The sequence below is a fragment of the Fusarium tjaetaba genome (genome assembly GCF_013396195.1).
Source record: "Fusarium tjaetaba strain NRRL 66243 chromosome Unknown NRRL66243_c0000086, whole genome shotgun sequence".
Classification (NCBI taxonomy): domain Eukaryota; kingdom Fungi; phylum Ascomycota; class Sordariomycetes; order Hypocreales; family Nectriaceae; genus Fusarium; species Fusarium tjaetaba.
In genome coordinates this window covers 416,509-440,623 of record NW_023501282.1, presented here as the reverse complement: position 1 = coordinate 440,623, position 24,115 = coordinate 416,509, and the positions used below count along the sequence as shown (strand labels likewise).

Genomic DNA, 24,115 nt, shown 5'->3' with positions numbered 1-24,115 from the left:
CTCTCTCTGTAATTGGCTCATGCGTCACTTATGCCACAGCGCTGGAACTACTGGAATGATCGCTGGAGGCTGCGAGGATAGTGGCGCACAGGCGAATCCGTGTCCTGTAAGGTGTTTTAAAATGCCCGGGCTCCATCCACTCCCGGTGACGTTCAAGGCCGAGCTCGACCTCTTCCCCGAGCCTACCTTGGTTACCCCTCCATGCATGCTCAATTTTATTGTGCCGCAGGAAGTGGGAGGAACCTAATAAGGGAAGGGAAATGCTGGCTCTAGTTCCGCCCATGCCCTCCTCTCCTCCCTTTGAGCTCTTGCCAACCATCTCATGGCCTGCAAGCTTTTAGTTGGTACAGAGCTCCAGCCTTTCCGTGCCCGCTTTATGCTACCAACTATACTTAGTAGGTGGTGATTAACCCTTCGGTACTTCAACATTGACTTTGAACGACTCATAACCCAATTTCTGTCTTTTACGAGATTTGGGCCCAATCTTCGGATCATTCAGGTCAAGACATACACCTCGGAAGCACATCTCCAAGGCTTTCAAACCCTTTTCTTTTTAATCAGAACCAGTATGGATACCGTTATCAACATGGCCGATGCCGCACACGCACTGGATCTGGCCCGAATTCGATTCCAACTTATGTATGAGCTGCTACCGGCTTTCCGTACCCCCTATTCTGCCATTGAGCACCCAGACTGACATTGGTAGTCGCCTTGAGGACACAATCACCTTCCATCTGATCGAGAGAGTGCAATTTGCATTGAATGGTGTAAGTGGGATTAGAACGCCTCATGCAAACCCCGGTCCAGCCGCAAGATCCCAGATTGCATAAGAATGATAATTAACCATGTCATCATTTTAGACGATCTATGTTCCTGGAGCTGTGGAATTGCCTGAAGCGAACCTGAGCTTCCTCGACTGGTATTTTCGCGAGCAGGAGAAGCTACAATCCCTCATCCGACGCTTCGAGTCACCTGACGAATATCCTTTCTTCCCCGATGCATTGCAAAACCCAATACTCAAGCCTCTCAATTATCCCAAGATCTTGCATGAGAACAACGTCAATGTGAACGACAAGATCAAAAAATTCTATACGGAAAAGTTTCTCCCCGCAGTATGCCCCGATTTCGGACGCGAGGAGCGGGGTGAGTCTCAAGAAAACTACGGCTCAACCGCAACTTGCGATATTGCTTGTCTACAAGCTCTATCACGACGCATTCACTTCGGCAAGTTTGTCGCAGAGTCCAAATTCCGGTCGGACGAGGAAAAGTATATTCGGCTTATCAAGGCTGAAGATCGGGAGGGCATCGCTGAATCTATCACTAATGCAGCAGTGGAGAAGAAGGTCCTTGAGCGACTACGACTCAAGGCTCTGACATACGGCAAGGACCCCTCCATCCCCGACGGGACCGAGGGAGCGGCGAAAATCAATGTTGACGCTGTTGTTTCAATGTACAAGGACTTTGTTATCCCGTTAACCAAGGAAGTCGAGGTGGAATACTTGATGCAAAGGCTAGAACCAAGTGCCTGAGCTTCATCTCATCTATTGCGCCGCACTGAGATATTCATTAACAGCTTTGACCGCCCCTGGGAACTTGTTCGCCTCGATAAGAATCATGTGCCCGTGCGCCTTGACGCCCATTTCTTGGAATGCCCGTTTACTGTCTGCCGCCGACTCGTCCTCTTTTGTGTAATTGAAATTGCCGTGCGCTACCGCGTGTTTTTGTAGCACCTCGTCTTCCATGTGGAAATAATAAATGCCGGCCTCCTCCTTTGCCTTTTTGCGCTTCTGATTCTCAACATCCAACTTAGACTCGAGTTCCTGGTATGTCTTGGACAGTATCAAGTAGTGAGTGAAATCGTAGGGTTCTTTGTCCTCTACAGCAGCCTCAACCTCATCGATAAGCATTGAATATAGTGGTGGGGCCAGCTCAGAAGGCATGTTAATGAGGCGTTCAGAGAATACAAGTCCCACGTGCTTTCCACTTTTGAGGACGTCGGCAATGGGTGTCAGTGGTGAGCTACTCTGCGCCTTCTCGATCAGGTATTTGATAATATCGTTCATGGGCTCCTTTTCTTGGTGGACAGCCGTGTTGAGAATAGTGAGCATGGCGTAGGCATCAGTGGCCTTTCCATCAACCTTGATGGTAGAACCAATGGTTGGTTGTGAGAGAACGAGATCGGCGAGGGCAGACATGTTGAAGAGATTCGCATCAACATCGAATAGTTGCCGCAAGAGGGTCTTGGTGCCGTGGAAATCGACCTCGGGGTCAAAGTTGAACCACTCAAAATCAACGTCAACCATATCGAAGTCCTTTGGTGCAGTCAGTAGGATGCGCATACAACTTTGAAAGCATTTTGCCCACCTCGTCATCAGAACCGTCCTCGTCCATTTTGTCGATATCAGCCTGCGGGACATCCTTGCCCTCTTCGCGCGCTCGCTTCTTACCCATTGTTGAATATCAGATGGGCGTCGGTCTGGAAGATTTGATGTTATAACGAATGTAAGAAGGCAGAGAAAGTCACTTGAGTCGGCGCAAAAAAAAGTATAGACAAAGTTTCACCAGTGATGTCGAGCCAAAACATTTTCCAGGCCCCTCATCACCAACAACTTTTTGGGGCGCTGATAAGATAAGAGTAACTAGTTACCTACCAGGCTGTAGTGGGAGCTTCTCTCAATGAAGCCATGGCCATACATATGGATCCAACGCCAGTCAGGTGTCCTAAGCTCCCCGGCCTAGACGGGAATGGAATGGCTGCAACCTGCGGGAAGAGAAACGCCTCAGACGATGAATGGCAAGAATAGGCTATATTACAATGGGCTACCTGATATCTGGGGCGATTTCTGTTCATAAAATTTCAAGGCGTTAAGGTCCTCATTTAAGGCAATGAGTTTCGAAGGTTGCAGGAATAGAGGAAGTAGGTATAAATTACTGCCAGTATTGTCGTGGTATCAATCCATTAAAGTGCCCATCAGCTTGGATCTGGGCAGCTCCCGTCCTCGCCCGCTCAATTTGGTACTCGTACTCCACCTCCATCTTGGTCGCTACCCCCGTCCGTCCCTGCCGACCACCGACTGGACTTAGTTCAAGTGCGCGCTGAACCAACGCAACGTCATTCCTCCAGCTTCTCTCTCTCATCAACAATCGCCCAACTGACACAATCGCCGAATTCCTTCGTTGATATTTCACTTGCGATGGACTACAGCTCCACGATCCACGACGTGGAGGATCCCGCTGGCGATTCACCATGGGGCAACTCCCCTGTGTCGTCTCCATCGCGAAACAACATTGCTGCCTTCAATCCCGCCTCAGCTGATGCTCCTCCTCCCTTTCGCTACAATACACAATCTTCGAATGGCCTATCTCAGGACCAGCCTTCATCTCAGTCTGAAGAATTCCAGCGCCCAGGGACTGCGACTACAGCCTCTGGCACTGAAGATGGGACCGAGGCTTCAGGTACACTGAACACCTCAGAGGCGCAGTCGCAATCCATAGCCGCTGAACCGTCAGCTGGGGAGGACGGACAATCTCAAGCACATAGCCAGCAACACAACCAGGCTGGTGCGCCGGCTTCCCAGTCTGGACAGGAACAGCATCCCCCAAAACCGGCTGGGCCTCAGTATCGACTCCAAGCCAAGATTACGGGACTTGAACGCACTGGCAAGAAGGATCCCATCCTCCGATTCGATGTTCATGTACGATTTCCGAGTTCTTTTTATATCTCCACGATGGACTGACAAGGCACAGACTAATATTCCCCGCTTTCGAACAACTCAATTCCGAGATGTTCGCCGTCTACACTCCGAGTTTGTTAAACTTGCCGATCATCTGATATCTGCGAACCCAGAGGTGTTTGTCCCCGCGGTCCCGCCGCCTCTGACCTCCGCTGGAGCTGGGACAGACGAGGATGAGATTCGGGTCAAGGCCTTGATGCAGCGGTGGTTGAACTACGTTTGCGGTAACGAAATCCTGATGCGGGACGACGAGATGGTACTCTTTGTGGAGAGTGACTTTGGTTATAGCCCCATGGTGAAGAAGAAGCAGCCAGCGACAGGCGTCCGCAGAAAGATTTTGAAGCAGTTCGCTCCACCCCCTGATGATACCCCTGAGCTTGCAGACGCACGTCCAACCGTCAAGCTCTTTTATCTTGGTAGCATGGATGCCGGCCACAAGGTTGATAAGCTGGTGAAGGCCAGGAGGGGTAAGCTTCTGACAGACCGCACAAATCCAGCATACTGAACTTCTTTAGGACTTGGCCTCTCCGAAGCCGATTACGGTGCTAAACTCACAAGTATGCATGTCCAGGAACCTCATCCTGGTTTGGCAAATGCATATCGAAAGCTGGGTAAAGTCGTCCAAACCGTCGGCGACTATCATGCTGCCCAAGCGACAGCAGAGGCTACAACTATTGGCGACCCATTCCAATATCACTCACAAGACGCTTTCATTGTCAAGGAGTCACTTACCAACCGACAGATTCTGATTCGCGAATTCCTACAAGCTCAGGAAGCTACCCGTAGCAAGCTCAATGCGGCTGATCGCCTCAAAGCCAGTTCGAGTGTTCGCCGCGAGAAGGTGGACGAGGCCATCACAGCATTGGATGACGCTCGACAGCACGAGACCTACTTGTACAACAAGACTAACCGTGTCACCCAAAACTTGGTTCAGGAGCGTCGTAAGTGGTTCTCGAGAACTTCTGCTGATCTCCGCCTGAGCATCAGGGAATACGTGCTCAGAGAGATTGAAGCTGAGAGGCGGACTCTGGCCCTGCTGGAGACGGTACGACCGGATATCCGATCAATTGACGCCTCCGGTGGATTGAGCCGATTGGGTCGTGAATCGCATCCTACCGTGCGTCGATCAAGTCTCGCAGCTAGTCAAGGCCCCAAGGGCGACTCTTGGAGTGGCGTTCCGCGCCGTTCAGATGCCACGGGTCGCAGCGTGTCAGGCAGTCTCATCAGCAAGGTGTCAGAGGAGGGCGAGAGCGAAGAGAGCACCGAAGCAGCTCAAGGGCGACAGGCGGGGGGCCGTGCCGGCCTTAAGGGTGTCAGCGAAGAGGATGATGAGGATCGTGTGGATGCCAGGAATGCTGCGAGCCGGCTGGCGGCCAGCACCTTCTAAGCTGCAGCAGCAACGAGTGTACTATGTGGATGATGAATAAGGGGCTTGCATCAGATTCCCTCCTCTTTTTGGTAGCATTGCTCTGAGCCTGGTGTCATATGTAAAACTGATTTTCTTTATCGCTGCGTTTGTGATGTTTTCATTCGTCTCAGGCCTCATGAGTTTATGTCAAACGCCGTGGTGTGTATGGATATGCCGTGTAACAGCAACACTATGTTCTTGATAATGTCATTGCGCTGCCGGAACCTCACTGTCATTTATCACCATCGCTCGATCTTGAAGGGATGGCGGTGTATAGAGTTGGGGGGTTGGTTACAAGGAAGACTGCACATCTCCCAGCTCTCAATTGTGGGATGCGATGTGATGATTGGCGTATCAAGTTAAAGCTGTGATAAAGACTCATCAGAGAGTTTTTCATGATCACAAATGAGGTCCGAGGAGTATGCTTCATCGTTCACATGAGCCTCAGCCCTTATGCTGAGAAAGTCTTTGATAGATAAGATAATTTGAGTTCATTGGATATACCTCGTCCGATGCTGGAATCCGGTCTGGAAGACCCTGACTATAATCTTGACCGAGGCCAAGCTGCAGAAAGACACTTTACGCCATGTAACGGTCGCACAGAACATCTGTTCGAGACTCCGGAGGTTGTATGTAGGCAGGTAGGTAGATTGCATTTCCAAGATGATTATGGCGAAACCTGCTGTGCACATATGCTGTGTCACCCTGAAAGCATTGGGGGCAATGGGAGCAATAGCGTAGGCTGTCAACCTCAGTCGAATGGCATATCCCGTCAATCTTGCATGAACAAGAATGTCAGCAACGCCCACAAACAAATTGAACCAACCAGTCTTGCAGGTCCCAATGGTTGCGGGACAGCACCCATAGGGCTGTTTCTAATTAAATGAAGGCCTCAAGCGGAAGATTGAGACGGACATCCTATCAAACACTGCCTTGAGACACATGTGCAGCTGGTTGGCTGTGTCCGTCAACCTTTTTTCCTGAGTAACATCGGTACATACTGTACTTGTACTGTTGGAGGAGGGAGCTGACATGTGTCTTGCATGTCTTGTCTTAAAATAGAGTTTGCGTGCTAACATTTTTATTCCGCTCGCTGTCTATCCTTGTAATCCACTGAGACGATGTTTGGCTGAGCGAAGCCAAGCAAGCATCCAACGAACATGCTAGACTATGTCGTGCTCAAGGAAGAGGCGGTCTGAAGGGGTTGCGATTGCTTCCCTACACATAGCACTTTCACGACACCCAACTTACTACCTTATGTGGCACTTGGCGACTGTCATGGCATGAACTGCGTGGGAGCGAGTTATTTGTCCGTCGATTCGTGCCTCGTATTGTAGTTATGTATTCGCGCTTGTACGAGCGTAATAAAGTACTAGTCCAAGTCTTCAGATCGTCTGGTTAGCTACTAACTAAGTAGTACTGGTACGTGGTCTGAAGGATTTACCTACCTACCTTGGGTATTCTCTGACGTAGTAGACTAAAACGTTGGTACAGTTGTCGGGATCCTCGCATAAAGCCTGAATAATAATAGGCTATCAATATCATTGGGGGGTTTTAACCGCGACTGACGGTTATCAGAACTTTTAGTTCGGGCTGGGGTTCAGTCTGTCACATCCAGGGGTTGGGATGAAGTAGTGGAACCCCAAGCGCATGGCATCTCGTCATTTCTGCGCCTTGTGGCTAACCCTTAGAATAGACGTGCAGCAAGATAGCTACCGTAGGCCAATCAGTTGTGCAACTCTCTTGTTGTTTGTATGTATGTACGGATACATGTGGTGGCTACCTATCCAGAACAACGGAATATTTCGTATTGTTAGAAACTTAATGTGTTGGACGGCGTCGGCACTTGGTTAACTTAAAGCTGTTGGGTTTTTTGGATCAAAGCTGAACTTTGCGGCAAGGATAGAGCGAGCTGCATTCTAGAAAACTTCTCAACATCCGAATGGCCCAGATAACCCTGGGATGACCCAGTCTTGCTTGGCTGTGAATGCAAGCTTTAGCCTGGTCCTAAGTTAAGGCGAAAGAAAAGACGTGCAGATTGTCTTTGTGTGTTGGCTGTTGAAAATTTTCATGTTATGATTAGCTTAGTGGGCTGCTGGCGCCCAGAACATGTATCATCAAGCCTACCATTGTTGGTGTTTGCCCATACAACACTCCCAAACCATGGATGTATTCATTGGTAGGAGGCAACATAGCCACGCCTGGAAACCATCATTCATTCATTCTCACCCCCATCGGGAGAGAACAGATCGCCGTCAAGACAACTGAGAAGATTGCGGAAGCAGTCCTACCCCATCCCCGCCAAACGAAGGGGGGGAGGGCTTGACCATACTTACATACCTTACATAGTACATATGGGGTCCGGGGTTTGACCCTCTGATCCCTGCCAACTATAGATTTACTGTCGACATCGTGTTGCTTCTTCTGTGGTTGATCCTTGGCCCTTGGAACCCTTGATAAGGCACGACATGACAAGACAGACAAGTGGAGGTGATAAGCGGCTATATGTCTGAATCTTGATTGATAACAGCCTAAGGCTTCAAATTGTTTCCCGCGTAATATTGGAGTCAAACATTGGCTGTTCCAGCGAGAACTCAACCAACCCCCCCGAGGTACTGCTATGGGGAGAGCACAAGATGTTTCCTACCAAGGGAATATGTAAAGAGGTCCGAGAACGACTGGAAGGTTGGTTCTTGGTTAAAGTTCTGCTTTTCGTCCTGGAACTTGGAGGGGATGGATATCCCCCGATTGGTGTGATACACGGCCGGCAAGGTTAGTAGGCAAATGCGGAAATACAGTACATGTAAGGTATACGTATATACATGCATGTACGGATACTGGAGGAGATTGCTATCAAAAAGGAAAGGCTCAGTTGAGACAACAGAGAACCTCTGTGGCCACCTTTGCATCGAACAATGCGGGCCGGGCACCTTATCTGGTACCAGTAGTTATGCTCTCTTCTCTCATCAGTCTTGTTCAGCTTGACCTACGAGCATTGCAGGCCTCGACATTCTCGCAGCAAGCCATCCTTGGCCACCATCAACTCTTGAGACAAATTGATCACTTCTCAAAATTCACTTCATGTTCCAGTAAACGGGGGATATGACTCGGCCCGTTGTCTAGCCCTGCAGCCTGCGACTCAACATAGCGCATCCATCCAATGGCTGGCTGGTGGCTGACGACGGTTGGAGAACCGTTGACGACAGCTCTTGGGAGGAGCTGGATGGTGATATTCCTTTTGTCCATTCATGCCGATGAGACCGCTGTTTGCACGGGCACTCAAGCTTGGCCAGTCTTTGTCACACCGGGTTCCCTCTGTTCAGAGTCGATATCAAGCAATGCCTTGTCTTGTCTTGTCTTGTCTTGTCTTTAAGCGCAGTCGTTGACGTTCCAGACACGTGCGTCAATGACACTCTGTAACTGCCATGGATGTCTTCCACAATCTCACTCACCGCGATCTCGGGCTGATTAGGGACCACACCACGATGCTGCTTGTGCATGGCTACAGTAGTACAAACATGGTCCCCGGCACACCTGGCCGTCTTCCGCCGCGGAGGCATGCAACAGTATCTACGGCACACGTTCGTCACAATTGATGATCTTTGTTTCCTCTTTAGAGCGGGCACCAGTAGTGGCCAGCATTTGTCAAACCCTCAACACTCGTGAAAGCCGTGATCATGAAAAGACTCATTTTCTTCTGGCAGCACGCCTTCTAGCCCCCGTCTCCTATGTCAGCGGCATGGTGTTTTGCTAGCCTGGACACCTTTCACCAAACCAACTTACTGCACAACTACAATGTCCCTGTTCACGATCTTCCAGGACGACCCAGCAAGTATGTAGACGCCGCTATTAGACCCTTGATAGCGCGCCCCGCGAACAAGCATCAGGGCCCTCAGTGACGCCCCATCTGTGCATGCAAGACGCCCGCCGCCTGTTACAGGCTCGTCCGCCAAATATGCACCAATTCTGCTTGGTGGTCCGGCCTCGGCCCAGGCACATGGCGCGACCACCTTGTGCTCTTGAGCATCAGGGGCTGTTGTTCTGCCGATACACCATTGCCATCGTGCTAAGGCCTGCAGCTAGTTAGTTTGCGATATGACAACACCTAACGGAAAGCTCCTCGTTTCCCACCGATAGCTTGTTGCTTCCTGACTGGGCATTCTCCCTCCCAATTCAAACGCCTCAAGACGCTGCTCCACCTTGGCACTGAGCATTCTGATGATGAGCGCACGCCCTTGCTTCTGATTGCTCTCGATCCGGACTCCTCTGGCGAGTTGCTCCGGAGGTTACTGGCGAGGAGTGTTATCTACTTAAGGGGTGGGAACCCGTCTTCCTTTGGCTCATTCCTCCTCGATCCAACGATACATACCTAGCCGTGAGCCTTTCTACCTGCCCAAACCGGCTCAAGCATTCGTGTCAAACAAAACAGCTCGAGGATATCGAGTCTTATATACTTCTATATCTTACACCAATCCACTTGGCACTTGGAGCGCCTCCACGAGCTATCCTAGGCCCTTACCCCCACGCGCTGGCCGTCTCCCACGTTTCCATCTCACTCCACCAGCCAATCCCCTTTGCTGTATTTGCCCCAAACGGCAACTGATCAAGCCATCGCCCGACCTCAGGTCTCCATTCTCACCAACATCCCACCTTTATCCCACGCTTCAAGGCTTCAAGCGTTGTTGTTGACAGCCATGGCCCCAGTTGCTACGGGAGAGATCGCACCAATGCATCTACCCGGTGGTCTATCGAAGCCATTGAGCATCAGTGCCTCTGTCTTGCATGGCCCCCGCGATCTGCGACTGGTAAGCCGACCCTGACAACCTCTAGACTATACTTGCTGTTGTTTCAGCCCTACCCGTACACTTGGCTGACTTCCCGCGTTGCAGGAAACAAGGACCATCGAGGCTCCAGCGGCAGGCGAGCTTCAAATCGCTATCAAGGCGACTGGCATTTGTGGTTCAGATGTCTCCTACTACAAGAAGTTTGCCAATGGCGATCTCTGTGCCTGTCACCCACTGTCACTAGGCCATGAGTCGTCAGGGGAAGTTGTTGCTATTGGTCCTCAAGTGAGTGGCTTCAAGCTGGGCGACCGAGTTGCTCTTGAAGTTGGTGTTGCTTGTGGAAACTGCGGCATCTGCCGTAAAGGCCGTTATAACCTGTGCAAAAAGTTGCGTTTCAGAAGCAGTGCCAAAACCTACCCTCACTACCAAGGCACATTGCAAGAGAGGATTAACCATCCCGCTGTCTGGTGCCACAAGTAAGCTCGACACGATATTCCTGGCAGCCTTGGTTACTGACTCGAATGCAGGTTGCCCGATAACGTCTCCTTCGAGGCCGCCGCCCTTCTCGAGCCGCTGTCTGTAGCTATCCATGCGGTGAACCGTGCCAGGCCGGAACCGGGCTCCACTGCCCTTGTTATCGGTGCCGGCACCGTTGGTCTTTTGACTGCCGCAATGGCTCGTCAATCAGGCTGCACATCGGTTACAATCACCGATATTGATGCCGGGCGTGTCAACTATGCCATAAGCCGTGGATTCGCAACTCATGGGTTTGTTACCCCCCTGTCCCGCTTGAACTCTTCAAACTATTCTTCTGGAATCTCTACACCCGAGACTGGTATCATTACTCCTGCCAGCACCTTTTCCACCGCAAGCCGCTTCGATGGAGCCAAATCATTGGCAGCGGATATCCTTGCTTCATCAAACCCTGCCGGTACCTTCATGCTTGAGGAGGATGAGGATGGTGTGGATGTCACATTCGAGTGCACCGGAAAGGAGGTATGCATGCACACGAGCTTATATGCCACCAAAGCTGGCGGCAAAGTAATCATGGTGGGCATGGGAACTCCTATCCAGACCCTCCCTCTCTCCGTGGCTCACCTCCGCGAGATTGACATCCTGGGCGTATTCCGGTATTCCAACACATATCCCACCGGCATTCGACTTTTGTGTTCCCAAGCTGCGAACCCCTCTTCCTGCAGCCTACCCTCGTTGGATGACATGGTCACCCACCGTTTCAAGGGCCTGGATCAGGCACAACGTGCATTTGAGCTTGCGACACGCACCAGTGACGACGAGGGCAAACTTGTCCTGAAGATTGTTATTGAGGCATAAGATCTTTCTCAAAATTGCCTTTTTACGACTTATGAATGATAGACAAAAAAAGATATCCAAAAAGCCACATCAGTGACGTACTTCACGGTGGATGTGTAAATAGATTCTCGTTATGATGAAGATATCAGCTACTACAGTATACTGGTAGCTTGGGGGTTTGGTTGGGTTTGGTTGAGAGATAACAAGTATTATTATATGAAGTGGCTTAATGGGCTAGAAGAACGGTTTGGCAAGGAGTTCGTCCTAGCAGACATAGTCCACGATGTTAACATGAACACTTGCGTCCTATCTTGACTTGACACATGAAGCTGGGATATCTCCACGAACAACTGGACTCGTGAACACGACATGGCCAACTAGTCTATGGTTTAATTCATGTCTAAAACACGATTCGAAGTTGTAATCTATCTCAAACACCAAACGCCCGGCTGAATGTAACTAAGTCGTTTCTGTCGGACGCGTCATCGTGCCTTCATCCGTATATCTAGCAATCTCAAACCAGCAGATCACCAGCTCCACGAATGTTGTAAGCCGCTGGGTCAATGACAAAATCCTGTCCGGGGCCAGGAGGAGCACCACGACGGTGCGACGCCTTTGCGTTTTCGACAACATAGAACTTCTTACCAACCTCACGGGCCTGACCCACGCTCTGGACAATGCCGTTAAGGAGTCTCACCAGGTTAACATCGTTCGCCTCGTGGAGCATCTCGCGTTCAAATGCGGCTCTGTCCGAGGGAATGACGAGGTCCAGGCGGCTGACGAGGGCTTGGATCTGGCGAAGCACTGTCGCTGATGGAGTGGTATAGTCGGCGTCCATGCTACTAGAATCGGCTGTGTTCCCGTTGATGTATGAGGGGGGAAGACGCTCTAGGTAGGTGGTGAGAAGGAGTATCCGGGACTGGAGCATCTTGATAGCGTTGGCCTTTGCTGTGAGGGCAGCAATTGTTTCGTCCTCTTCCGGCGTCAGAGCAACCTCATCATCCTGCGCAATCGCCTTGTTGTGGTCCTCATCGTGACTCTCTACTAGTCGGCGCTTGCCTTTGCCATTTGACTCGATGGACAAAGAGGGCTTGTCTTCCTTTTGTGGAGTGGCAGCAGCGTTTCCTCCTGAAGCAGCAACGTAGTTCATACTGATCATCTCTGTTTCGTCGGTCTCAACCGAATAGGGTAGCTCTCTGAACTTGAGCTTAAGAGCGGGCTCCCCGTCATCCATCTTCTTGTCCTCTCCATCGTTATCCGCCTTTGGGTCGTCGACTTCATAGTTGCTTTCATAAATAGTGAGTGGAAGTCTGCCACCGACGGAGTGATCAAGGACCTGTTCCGGGTGGAATCCGAGGAGTATGGCTGACTCGTTCCAACCTTCGAGAATCTGATTGTGGATTGGTAGGATAGTTGGGGTCGGACCTGAAGAAGGTAGGAGGGTGTACCATCCAACGAGGTCGAGGTGTCTGTCTTTGTGGACAGTGATCACTAGTAGATACTTAGAGGGAGATGATGATAGCATGGACGAGTTTACTGACTCTGTTCTAACCGTGCGCCGAATTTCGTAGCATCGAGGAGGTATCCACCTTGCACACTGGGCTCTTGTCGGGTGTGAGCTTCAAAGGCGTGCTCGACTGTGATTTCGCGACCATTTTGTTGACCTAGCAAGACGCCAATGATGGGGCCTTCCTGTTGGCGAAGAGTATGCCGTGTGATGTAATCGGAGATGGTGAGGAGCACCAGCGGGTGAAGAACAGCCTGAAGCTCGGAACTCTTCTGGTTAGAGAGAAGAGGGTTGGCGAGGGTCGAGGCAGCCATGATGAGCTGAGGCGAAGACGCTGTGGAGCGTTGAATGTCAAGTGTGCCGTGGAAATTATGTGGTCAAGTTAGGAAAGGGTTGAGATTAGTGTGTTTGGTACTTGAATGAAGCTATCGTCGTTAGCTTTGGTCAAGGCGGCGTTGGCGTGAAGGATGATGGAGATGAGTTGGTGGTAGACGGATGGATCATGGGGAATAAAGATGCCCCGCATCCATGCTAGGCTGCCAGAGCTCCAGGCCTACCTGAGCTAATGGAGACGGGACTTGAATGTGGGGTCTGTTCCGTCGGTGATAACAGATTAGGTCAGCATTCAATTTCCGTTCTAAATTCGACATTGGCGGCATCCAATGTAACCCTGGGTTTTGTCCGCCGTTTTTATTTTAAAGTGACATGTCATGATCATACAATGAATCGAGTTGAGCACATGTGTGTGCTTTATGCTTTGTGTGTATGTATGAGCTGATATAATCCTACTGTCAGTCGGGCTATTTATGGTCTATCCCTCGTCGACATTGACGCGACCTCGCTTAGCTGAGCAGATCCATGCCTGTGCCCGTGCCTGTAGCTATTCCCATGGTGCTTTGATCATCATCCAGGAGTCGAGGTCCAATCCATTTGATACACCAGCTGCTTTGTTCAAAACCGGCTCGGCGCAGCATTCACCGCTGGTACAATCGGCTATACTACCCTAGTAGGTACTGATATGGTTCTTGTATGAGAACTCAACAAAAGACGAAATCTAGTGAATCTTGTCACCAAGGACAAACCTTTGTTAGTTAACTCAAAAGAAGCTTTCAAGCTTGACCATCTCCACCAATTTTCAAGCCGCTCAGGGTAAGATACGCAAAACGAATGCATCTGCAAGTGCAAATGCAAATGCATCCATCCATCCAATGCAGGCATCTCATTTTGGCTCAGACGGGTGATACCACCGGCACGTCCGTTTCCCTCTGATGATTATTATTGTGGCTTCATTTTCTTTCTTTTCTCATACACCCGAGTCTCAGATTTCCCACATTCCGCCTTTCTTCGTCTTCTTCGCCTTCTTCCTCGTCTTCTTTTCTCTCTTCTTTCCCCGCCATTGATTTGATTTGATTTCCGAGATCCATTATTATCCTTTATTCCCTTTATCTCCATCAAGATCGTCGTCCCATTGTCTCTTTTCTCCCCCCTTCACCTATTTCAGCCCCTCCTCTTCCTTCTCGGTTGTCTCTCTTTCTCACTGGCTGGACCATAACTGGATCTTTCCGGCAAATATCAAGCACTCATCTGATCTGAAATAGTCGCACATCGCATCTCTTATCTGCCTCGAATCTCATACTCAATCTCAATCTCTAATTCTCCGATATCCATCGCCCAACCCAATCTTCGTCGCCGCCTCCAGGTTTGACCAACCTTTTGAATTTACTCTCCAGTCTCTGGTGTTCACTCCATATCATCTCACCACTCGCATTTTCGGACACACCCACTCAGACCATGATCGCCGCCTATGGTCAAAGTACGGACAAAATGGTCCGCGTGTCGACGGCTTCACATCATTTGAACATCACAACGCCTGCTTTCTATCTGCAGCAACCCACGACACGCACAGTCATGCCGTCTCGTAGTGGGAAACGTCCTCATTGCGATAGCATCGACAGCGACTCGCCTGCCCCGAGCAAGAAGTACAAGCAAGCCACCTCTTTCACTTCCGACACTTCTTCAACATCGACAGCGTCGACTGCTAGCTCTATCGACTTGGATTATCCTTCAATACAAACACCACTCAGCATTGGCACTCTCATGCCGGCCTTCAAGAGCGTGCAATACGACCGTCCCACCTACCGATCAGTATCACCACAGCCACCATCACCCAGATCGCATTGAAGCTCACCTCCTTAAAGGTGTTACGAAAGACACGGCCTCACATTTTGTTTTGATAACATTGGATACCACTTTGCATCCCTCGGCATAACCTGAGGGCACTCTTTTCGGCATCAAGACCAAGAATGATTTTTATCTTTTGCCATTTTACGCGGAACACGAAAAACACCGAGTCTGGACCTCGGTTACCAATAATTGACGTGTCTAATTCTCGGCGTTATAAACATAGAGCGGAGGATTTAAAGGGTCACGGTAGACTCTGGTACATAGGCGATTGGATCAATGGTTTGGGGACATGTTGGAATCAGAAGTCCCGTACCTATTAATGGCAGATGTTGATAAGTGCTATGTAGTTCATAAATACGCAGTAGTCCCCCCATTGTTGGTACAGACACACAAACGCCAGATCCGTCTCGTAATCGTCATAAATCATTTCAGCGCATCTTTGTCATTCAATTCATCTCCCACCACATGACATCCTCTTCCTGGCAGTGCATGCCGATTTCGAAATTCCGCTCCATTGTGGTCATGGAATTTTCCATGACCAGAAGCTCCACACGCGCCATGGCTGCTCCATCTCCTGTCTGTTTGGCCGCCATATACTCGGCCATGAGCTCGGCGTGCCGGCTTTCGTAGTCCTGACGGACACGGCGCCTGCGGGCCGCCGGATCGCACGCTGCGCACGTGTCGTTGAGATGCTGAATTTTGACGTTGGGAGTGCATGGGCGAGAGTTTGTGGCCATGCCACATGTTGTGGCATAGTTTGTGAATGTGTGGCCGCAAGCCATTGTGGTCTTGATACTTGTGCACATGTCGATTGCAATTGAGTTTAGGAAACGTTCGAGGAGAGGAGGAAATCGCTCGTAATTCGGCGCAATCGCCTATAAGCTGTAAGCCAAAGATGGCGGTCAAGAAGTATTACAGATGTATTTGGTTTTTTGAGCGTCGTGGACTTGGAGAAGAGAAAACCCTCACGTTGAAGGCATTTATTTATTTACAAATTTGTCCATGATAGAAATATCAACTAACTTCCAAGAATTCTCCAGGCTATGCCTTCTTTTTAGTCCTTTCTACGATCATAGAGATGGGTCCCCTGTCCAAGTCGTCTCTGGTGGATGTCGCATGATGATCATGGCACAAAGGCTTCACCGCCATCCTACGCCTCCCAAGTGCGACTAAGAAGTCCAACAAAGAATAGGCCGCCTGGCGTTGAGAGCGGCTGGTGCACGGTGTGATACTGAAATAGCTAATCGGATTGCATCCGAGTCAAGGTCAGTTGCCTGTTTGAGGTATTGAGACATGAATGTACGCTCGTAATCGCTATTATCCTATTCTACCTAATCTAAATATGTATTGTACTGTTTGTTTTACTTTTGTATGAGCGGTCTTATTTTATGAGGGGAGTTTTCTTTACTACTAATCCCATCAAAATTACACACCCAAACGCCTTATATATCCTCCATCATGACTCTTCCGGCTTTGACTCTTGGGCAGCCTCTGGCGATGACTCGGCCTTGGGCTTGATGCTCTTCCATTCCACACCAAGAGCACAAACCAACTGGGCTAAAGTCAATGCCAGACTCACAAAGAATATCCGTGTGATGGCAATGTTGTAGGCGTCCTTCACCAGGGGCATGTACTTGGCCGGAACTATCTTGTTTAGTTCTGTGGCGCCTGCATCGACAATTTTCTTGGGCGTGAGGTTGGGTATATCTGATAAGTGTTTCGCGAGAAGCCCGTTAAGGACAGTCTGCCCAACGGAAACAAATATGGCACCACCGAGTTGCTGCGCGAAGAAGGTGATCGAGATTCCAATGGGGATATCCTCCTTGGAAAGTGTTGCTTGAACAGCAAGGCCGGAAGTCTGCATTCCAAGGCCCAAACCAAAGCCAACAAGGAATTGATAGGCAATCCAGTGCGATGAACCGGTATCTGGCTTGAGCGTGGTCAAGAGCCCTTCGCCAATGGCCATGATACAGGGAGAGATCAGCATAGATGGGACATAGTAGCCAATGCGCTGGGTGAAGGCAGCAGAGATTATACTAGCTACGACAAGGCTTAGTACTAACGGGATCGTATAAATGCCCGAGTCGACGGGTTTGGCGCCCTTGGTAGCCTGGACTAATAATTTGTAAGCGTATGTTATAAACAAAACAACAAAACGAAGACTGAAGAGAGGGGCTACTTACACCACAGGGGGAGATAGTAAACGACAATCATCATACCACCACCAACAAACAGCATGGTCCATGCACAGGCCAGCATAGTCCTCTGAGTGATGACCTTGGCGGGAACAGTTGCGGTCTCGGGCATCTTGATCTGTATGAGAGCAAAAATGAAGGCTGTAAGAGCGAAGAGAACGAAGAGGAGAATTATTCGCCAGTTGCCCCAGGGGTAAGTCGAGCCACCCCACTGAAGGGCCAGGATGAGGCAGATCATGGATGGCACAAAGAATAATGTTCCGAGGGGGTCTAATCGGGTGATATGCTTCATAATGGGAACAGGTTCTTGCTTCTTGGGTGATATGTGGAGGAAGAAGAATAGGAAGACCGAGGCGAGGAATCCTACAGGAAGATTCATATAGAAACACCATCGCCAAGTAGCATGCTGAGTGAAGGCACCCCCAAGAAGAGGTCCAACAACGGACGAGATGCCAAAAACCATGCCAAACATAGCTATAAATATGTTAGCCGCCGCTCGTCTAGTCACGGAGGGGAGAGTTGTAGACTTACATTGGAACATTGGTCGCTTATGAAGAGGAATCATAGGAACAATGGACATCATCGACCCAGTCATGATGCCTGCTGAGCCAATGCCAGCAATAGCTCTTCCGATGATGAAAGCAACAGAATTGGGAGCGGCACCACAAATGGCAGAGCCAATCTCGAAGAGCAAGATACAGACAAGGAAGGTCGTCCTCAAAGGGTAGAATCGATAGATACGACCAAAAATGAGCTGAAAGGCAGCTGTTGTGAGCATGTAGGCAGAACCATACCATCCTATGTCGCCTAGACTTTGGAAGTCGTTTGTGATTTGAGGAATGGCAGTTGCAATGATTGTGCGGTCGAGAGCGACGAGAAACATGGCAGCAAAGACGGAGAGGATTATAAGCCAGAACTTGAGTGTCTTTGGTTTGTAGTTCTCCTGAGCTTCTTTGTCGAAAGCTGGACCCTGGGAACTCGACTCATCTTCCTTCGTGTCATTTGCTGACTCTCGCTGGTCGCCTTGAGGTGATTGAGGTTTCTCATCCTGTGGTGATATTTTGTTGTTAGGCTCGAAAGGCGATTGCGGTTCGGTTGATGAGAGCGAGTTGAAAGATTTACGATCCGGAGCATGAGACTCGGTCTTGTCAGGGGGAGGCATGGTTGAAGCTGAAGCTGTTCAGCTAGAGGTGCAGAGGCTTATAAGATGTGATGCTATATAGCTTATTAGTGTTAGTATATCTGTAGACGTTGGAAAACACTGGGATCTGGTGCTGCTGAGCAAGATGAGGCTTGTTGAACAGGACATTTTGCTAGATATATATCTACACTACAAGTAATCATCGGACGGACTGAGAACCGAGCCATGCAATAAGTTGAAACTAGCGGCAGGGCCTAGAAGAGACTTGCACACAGAAAATGCGCGTGCTCGGTCAATACTCATCCTAATAGAGACAATTACGAAAATTGACCCGAGAGAAGTGGTTTGACGTAGAATAAGGGTCCCGAAGGTGAAGGGATTCAGTTATAGGTCGGATCCGGAGACCACAAAGCTATACTCGATTGGGAAATCAAAGTCGCGAAGGTGCCAAGAGTGTCCCCTCCCTCGGGACCGACGGACATAAACTCATCATGAGCAACACTCAAACTTGACAACTCTCGGCCATTCTCTTGTCCACTACTACCCGAGGAGAGTCTCCCTATGGTACCTCGTCTCTTGTTCATTTCGCCCTTGGACTACACGTCTTGACCCGCCCCTGATTGTACTTGTATCTGATCCGCTCAACCTCAGCTTCAACACCCAGACATCGAGGGGACCAATCAGTTCAATCCTACTTACGATATCAAACCAGTCTGTCATAAAAGAGCACGGCCGCCAAGCAAAATTCAAGCTCCCGCTCCCGTAGTCTCGGGCCCGAAGATCGCAAACACGCCATAATTATCCATCCAACACATCGCAACGTCAGTTTCCTCTTCTGCAGATCTGTCCTGTCACTGGTCACAAGCAGATGGATGGATGCCTTCGCAGGTCCCTGACTCTGATCCCTACTTATCCACAAGCTACTTTACTGTACAGTAGATAGGCAAGTATCTTACTGTAGGGCTGAGAATTCCGACAGTCCAGTCAGTCAGTGCCTACAGCTGAAAGAGACTTGCAGCTCTGGGAACCCATGAGAGCCTCTCAAATTTGAACAAAAACGCCTCTTTCTGGGGCCTGCCCCCCGGTCTTCATTCGCCGCCACGTCAACACCCAATAACGCGTAGCTGTTGCTGCGTCTTATTCTCTCAGCACACACTCGCCCGGGCCCGAAACACTCCTTTGCAGTCGCCTGTACCCCTTGCCCGGTCCCGTGCAGGTCCGGGATAGGATACCCACTCCGTCGGAGTGAGATCATCCGGCGATTCGGTCCTCTGACACGGCTACTGACTGGCCATGCCCTACCCCAATGGCATTCCCGGTGTCCCCGGATCGGCCCCGCAGCAGCAACAGCAGTCTCAGGCACAGCAACCTCAGGATCCTTCCGCCATCAAATTAACTCGAGGGACCAGCTGTGTGCTTTGTCAACAGCGCAAGGTCCGCTGTGACAAGAACAAGCCATGTGCCAACTGTGTAAAGGCCAAGGTTGAATGTCGTGTTATTCCACCCCAACCTCCTCGACGCCGGAAGAAGCGTCTCCAGGAGAAGGACCTGATAGATCGGCTAAAAAAGTACGAAACCCTTCTAGCGGAGCACGGTGTCAAAGTTGAGGCCATCGGGCATGAATTAAGACCAGATGGCCCCCCCGGTGAAGATGTCGAAGAACTCGAGAACGATTTTGAAGGCCTGAAGACAACCCCTGAAGCTAGTTCATCCCCTGCACCATCTAATTCAGAACAACGGTACGCATCCTACAGACAAAGCATGTCAACGCCCCTCGAAGTACTTGTGCTCACATGATTATAGGACTGGCGGCGGCGCCTGGTTTTCTTATCATAAGGAGGTAGGTTGAGTTCTCCTCTCGCTAAATGCAACAGTGCAATCGTCTAACATTCAACTTAGTTTCGAGCCAGTGAACACATGCTGCAAGATTCCTCTGATGATGAACCTGAAGTAGGCTCAAGTATCCATCGTGCCTTTGATCGAATGTTTGACACTGATGGGTTTCCTTTCATCATTGGAGCTGCCCCAGTCCCTATTGCGAATCTTCATCCTTCCACAATACACATCTTTCAGCTCTGGCAAATATATATCGACAACATTAATCCCCTGCTCAAAATAACACATGTTCCTACGGTTCAAGCACAGATCATAGAGGCGAGCTCGGATCTCGAAAATGCGCCAAAGAACATCGAGGCTCTCATGTTCTCCATGTACCTCATGGCGATCACATCGCTTGAGGATGCAGACGTTTACAAACGGTTCAACGAGACCAAAAAGGAGCTCCTAGCAAGATACCATACCGGTACGCAGCATGCGCTGACGAAAGCCGGATTTATGAGAGTCAATGATCCTGTTCTCTTGCAGGCGTATATTCTTTACCTCGTAAGTTTGGCCTGGGAATTCTTCTGCGAATGCTGTCGCTTAACTTTTACTTAGTTTGCTGTTCGATGGTTCGTTGACCCTCGCCAAGTATTCTGCCTCATTGGTCTAGCCGTCCGCATTGCCCAGCGGATGGGACTTCACCGAGATCCAGCACAGTTTGGGCTGCCGCCATTTGAGGTTGAGCAGCGTCGCCGACTGTGGTGGACCCTTGTGGGATATGATCGACGGCTTGGAGAGATGGCAGGATCAACAGTAACTGCTCTCTCGACTGGTGGTGACTGCAAGATCCCCATGAATGTCAACGACTCGGATTTACATGTTGACGGTAAAGAGTTACCCACACCACACTCTGGACCAACCGAGATGCTCTTTTCTCTTACGAGAGTCGAGCTTGCTATGGCGGTTTCAAGCGATAGTAATCGCGACAGCTACAAAATGAACAACACAGACAAGAGTCCTGCTGGGACACCCGCTTCCAAGAACCAAGCTACCATCCGTCTTGCTGGTCAAGACGGCCCTGCCTATACGCTCGATGGCTTCTGTGCACACATAGAAGGCACTTACCTGAGCCAATGCGACCCTAAGATCCCCCTACACTTCTTTACCCTTACCATGACCCGTCAAGCTATGTGCAAGATGCGAATCATTAGCTTCCTTGTTCGGATGCATAGCAATGACGACAATCTACCCCTTAAAGACGTTGAACGCGACAGCCTCTTCTTGCAAGCCACGCAAATGATCGAATACGACAACGTTGTCCAGTCATCTGAGTCCCTCCGGCCCTTCAAATGGTACTCTATGCACCACTTCCCCTTTCCCGCTTACATGTTTCTTGTCCAGGAATTACGCCACCGCGTCTCTGGCCCAATGGTAGAGCGAGCATGGGATGCCATCGAAAAGAATCACGACCTCCGTGGACTTCTCAATAACTACCACAATCCTATGCATATGGCTTTTGGTGGCCATTTTATCAAAGCCTGGGATGCACATGAAGCTGCCTTGGTAGCTGCTGGTAGACAAGTCCACAGACCAGCTTTCTTAGGACCTTTGCGTGAGCGTGTAGCAGCTCGCCGGCGAGCAAAACAGGCCAATCGACCTTTTCCAATTCCTCCCCAGCCTCCAGCCGGCGTCCCGCATTCTCAGGTCACGACGCCCTCTTCCAGTGGGTTTGCCCCATCTGTTGGCCACATGACGCCTGGAACTGTACACCACGGCCAACGTGCGAACTCGGGCTCCGTTGCCTCCAGCGACGAGCCTGGTGAGATGGACTGGACTTATATGATGTCTGGTTACAACGACACTTCAAGTTTTACCCCCATGGGCGGATTTGGCAGCTTCAGCGGTGGCTTTGGCGGGGGTATGCCTGGTATGCCACCCGGGATGGGAGGTATGGGGCGCCCTCCGACTGGTAATCCTCCAGGTGGCCGTATGTATGGTGGGAATTAAGGCACCATGAGCAGTGATGTGATATGATATACGAGCGCCATCGTTCTTCTGTTTATTTGCTTTGCCCCTTCCAATTGGAGTGCTTTATCTTGGACGTTGTTTACATGATAGTATTTAACATGATACAGTATACCGTTATCTAACATTCTATTCTCCCTATGTTTCTTTTCCTTGGCAACTGCGTCACATGCAGCTCACAATCCTAGCTCGAACTAGAGTACACGAATGGCCACAGAGGCACTATAATCACAAGAACAGTTTGGCCATGCTGGCATTTGTATCAGACTCAAGACGCTCTCACATCCACTTATCCCCGACCCTGTGTTCTTTTCATGATCTCTACTGGGCACGGCTAAGGACCACAGATCGGAAGCACACCCGACCTATTCAAAAGGTGGCTTTTACTCATAGAAGCCCGCCAATGTTTTGCTTACTAGTATAGATAATATGCCAAGTTCAGCCTCAAACAACACCGCAGAACAGTGGAGGCGTTGCTTGTCCCATCTTCACCTCAAAGTCAAGCCGATAGCTGCGCTAGACTGTGTATGGAGCAGAGCTGAGAATGGTGTAGCGTTTCAATTCGCCATGCAGGCGTTTCCCAATTAGACAACCAGCATAAGCCAAGGTAGAACAGTTAGCTTATATGGCGGGGCATTGCTTGCTTTGTGTTGCATTTCTACAACTCTCGAGCAGCATGCGAGGTGACCCTACATCCATACCATCCCAGTCACCAAGGCCAGATAGGTAGGTTAGCAGCCAGAGTACTGAGGTGTCACACGTTCCAAGTGGGGATAAAAGCAGTATGCAAGCTGGCAGGTTTGAGTCAGTCTCGGTCGGATGTCCTTTCGCATGAGAGAAATTTTGCAGGATGGCCATTTTGCTAAAGATTCTTCAGTGCCCTATTAAAGTGGCTTCTGCGCCCAGCAATCAATCCAGTCGAGTTGTGCGTGAATGCGAGTGTTGTTGAAGGTTTCGAATACGCTGTGCCCAAGCTCATATGCCTCTTCTTCTGTGACTCCCATTATGTCCGGACGGCCAAGCATTGCCGTGACCCATTCCTCGAGGATGTTTTGGGTGAAAATTCCCATTTCTCTCATTTTTGCTTCCTGGTGCCACCGGCCAACAGGTGTGTAAGAATGGCGTTCATTGACATTGATGAATCCAACGTCACGCAGCGCTTCAACGATCTGGAATGGAAAGCGTAAATTCCAACCATATATCGTGGTAAAGGGGCCCTCGACAAGGCGGTAGAACTGGTTCATAGGATGATCATCTCCGGCAGTACCGTCAACAGAGAAGACAAAGGGAACAATTTCGTGGATTTCAATCCAAGCACCAGGCTTCAGCTTTCTAGCAGCATTGAATGAGCAGGGAATACAGACAAGTTGATTTTGACACAACTTACTCAAAAGCTCTTTCCAATAGCTGTCTCGGTTTCCGCAGAGTCTGTAACAAGGCCCTGACGTGAATTAAATCTGCATCTTCATATATTCTTGTCCATGGGCGATTTTCATCCTCGAGATCTTCTACTCGAAACTCAACGTTGGGCGGCGTCCAATGCGGCTGGATGGGTGAAAGATCACATCCTATTACCCGTGCGCTGGGAAAGTTTTCTGCGACTAAAGTAGGCTCATTGTCAGGCTCAGAGTATCGCAACTGAGACGGAAAAACTGACCGTCTTGTGCCCACATGCCAACACCTGTACCAAGATCAACAATCTTTTGCGGGTTGTTCCCGATGGGAGCCAGAAATAGCTTTCCGTCGAGGAGATAATCCAGGTACAGCTTATGCTTCAAGCCCTCACGGACCTGCTCAGCATCGTCGTTTGGTAGGCCATAACGACCACATAGAAATCCTTGATATCGCCTAACAGATTAGCATTTATGGACGGGGTGTAATAAGGATCAGCAACACACCTTCCATGTTCGTACGAGTAAAGTTCCCTGGTATTAACTGAAGTAAATTCGGAGGTTGCTATTGAATCCCCGTAGTCTGACGTTGGGTCCTCTTCCGGGTCTCTGTG

At 49.9% G+C, this 24,115-nt stretch overlaps 10 protein-coding genes across 10 annotated transcripts; 5 read left to right on the top strand and 5 right to left on the bottom strand.

The window, feature by feature from the left end:
• Positions 1-568: 568 nt before the first annotated feature.
• FTJAE_4533 (chorismate mutase) lies at positions 569-1,529 on the top strand (the record flags this gene model as incomplete). Its single annotated transcript, XM_037350947.1, has 3 exons — positions 569-639; positions 707-767; positions 861-1,529. The coding sequence occupies 3 exons, from the start codon at positions 569-571 to the stop codon at positions 1,527-1,529; spliced, it is 801 nt and encodes a 266-aa protein (XP_037208497.1).
• A 12-nt stretch (positions 1,530-1,541) lies between these two features.
• Positions 1,542-2,451, bottom strand: FTJAE_4532 (BCP1; the record flags this gene model as incomplete). Its single annotated transcript, XM_037350946.1, has 2 exons — positions 1,542-2,312; positions 2,365-2,451. 2 exons carry the CDS (start codon positions 2,449-2,451, stop codon positions 1,542-1,544), a joined length of 858 nt encoding a protein of 285 aa, XP_037208496.1.
• Positions 2,452-3,194: 743 nt separating this feature from the next.
• FTJAE_4531 (vacuolar sorting-associated) lies at positions 3,195-5,121 on the top strand (the record flags this gene model as incomplete). The annotated part of the gene is made up of 3 exons (XM_037350945.1): positions 3,195-3,695; positions 3,748-4,201; positions 4,250-5,121. The coding sequence occupies 3 exons, from the start codon at positions 3,195-3,197 to the stop codon at positions 5,119-5,121; spliced, it is 1,827 nt and encodes a 608-aa protein (XP_037208495.1).
• A 4,715-nt stretch (positions 5,122-9,836) lies between these two features.
• FTJAE_4530 (Sorbitol dehydrogenase) lies at positions 9,837-11,258 on the top strand (the record flags this gene model as incomplete). The annotated part of the gene is made up of 3 exons (XM_037350944.1): positions 9,837-9,947; positions 10,032-10,402; positions 10,454-11,258. 3 exons carry the CDS (start codon positions 9,837-9,839, stop codon positions 11,256-11,258), a joined length of 1,287 nt encoding a protein of 428 aa, XP_037208494.1.
• A 493-nt stretch (positions 11,259-11,751) lies between these two features.
• On the bottom strand, positions 11,752-13,058 carry FTJAE_4529 (cop9 (constitutive photomorphogenic) subunit 6; the record flags this gene model as incomplete). Its single annotated transcript, XM_037350942.1, has 2 exons — positions 11,752-12,728; positions 12,779-13,058. 2 exons carry the CDS (start codon positions 13,056-13,058, stop codon positions 11,752-11,754), a joined length of 1,257 nt encoding a protein of 418 aa, XP_037208493.1.
• Positions 13,059-14,568: 1,510 nt separating this feature from the next.
• FTJAE_4528 (uncharacterized protein) lies at positions 14,569-14,925 on the top strand (the record flags this gene model as incomplete). The annotated part of the gene is made up of 1 exon (XM_037350941.1): positions 14,569-14,925. One exon carries the CDS (start codon positions 14,569-14,571, stop codon positions 14,923-14,925), a length of 357 nt encoding a protein of 118 aa, XP_037208492.1.
• Positions 14,926-15,374: 449 nt separating this feature from the next.
• Positions 15,375-15,734, bottom strand: FTJAE_4527 (uncharacterized protein; the record flags this gene model as incomplete). Its single annotated transcript, XM_037350940.1, has 1 exon — positions 15,375-15,734. One exon carries the CDS (start codon positions 15,732-15,734, stop codon positions 15,375-15,377), a length of 360 nt encoding a protein of 119 aa, XP_037208491.1.
• Positions 15,735-16,384: 650 nt separating this feature from the next.
• On the bottom strand, positions 16,385-18,285 carry FTJAE_4526 (major facilitator superfamily transporter; the record flags this gene model as incomplete). The annotated part of the gene is made up of 3 exons (XM_037350939.1): positions 16,385-17,043; positions 17,112-17,597; positions 17,655-18,285. The coding sequence occupies 3 exons, from the start codon at positions 18,283-18,285 to the stop codon at positions 16,385-16,387; spliced, it is 1,776 nt and encodes a 591-aa protein (XP_037208490.1).
• Positions 18,286-19,557: 1,272 nt separating this feature from the next.
• FTJAE_4525 (uncharacterized protein) lies at positions 19,558-22,092 on the top strand (the record flags this gene model as incomplete). The annotated part of the gene is made up of 4 exons (XM_037350938.1): positions 19,558-20,003; positions 20,068-20,104; positions 20,164-20,646; positions 20,701-22,092. 4 exons carry the CDS (start codon positions 19,558-19,560, stop codon positions 22,090-22,092), a joined length of 2,358 nt encoding a protein of 785 aa, XP_037208489.1.
• Positions 22,093-22,994: 902 nt separating this feature from the next.
• Positions 22,995-24,015, bottom strand: FTJAE_4524 (umta methyltransferase family; the record flags this gene model as incomplete). Its single annotated transcript, XM_037350937.1, has 4 exons — positions 22,995-23,442; positions 23,498-23,705; positions 23,768-23,947; positions 24,009-24,015. The coding sequence occupies 4 exons, from the start codon at positions 24,013-24,015 to the stop codon at positions 22,995-22,997; spliced, it is 843 nt and encodes a 280-aa protein (XP_037208488.1).
• Between the last annotated feature and the right edge of the window lie 100 nt (positions 24,016-24,115).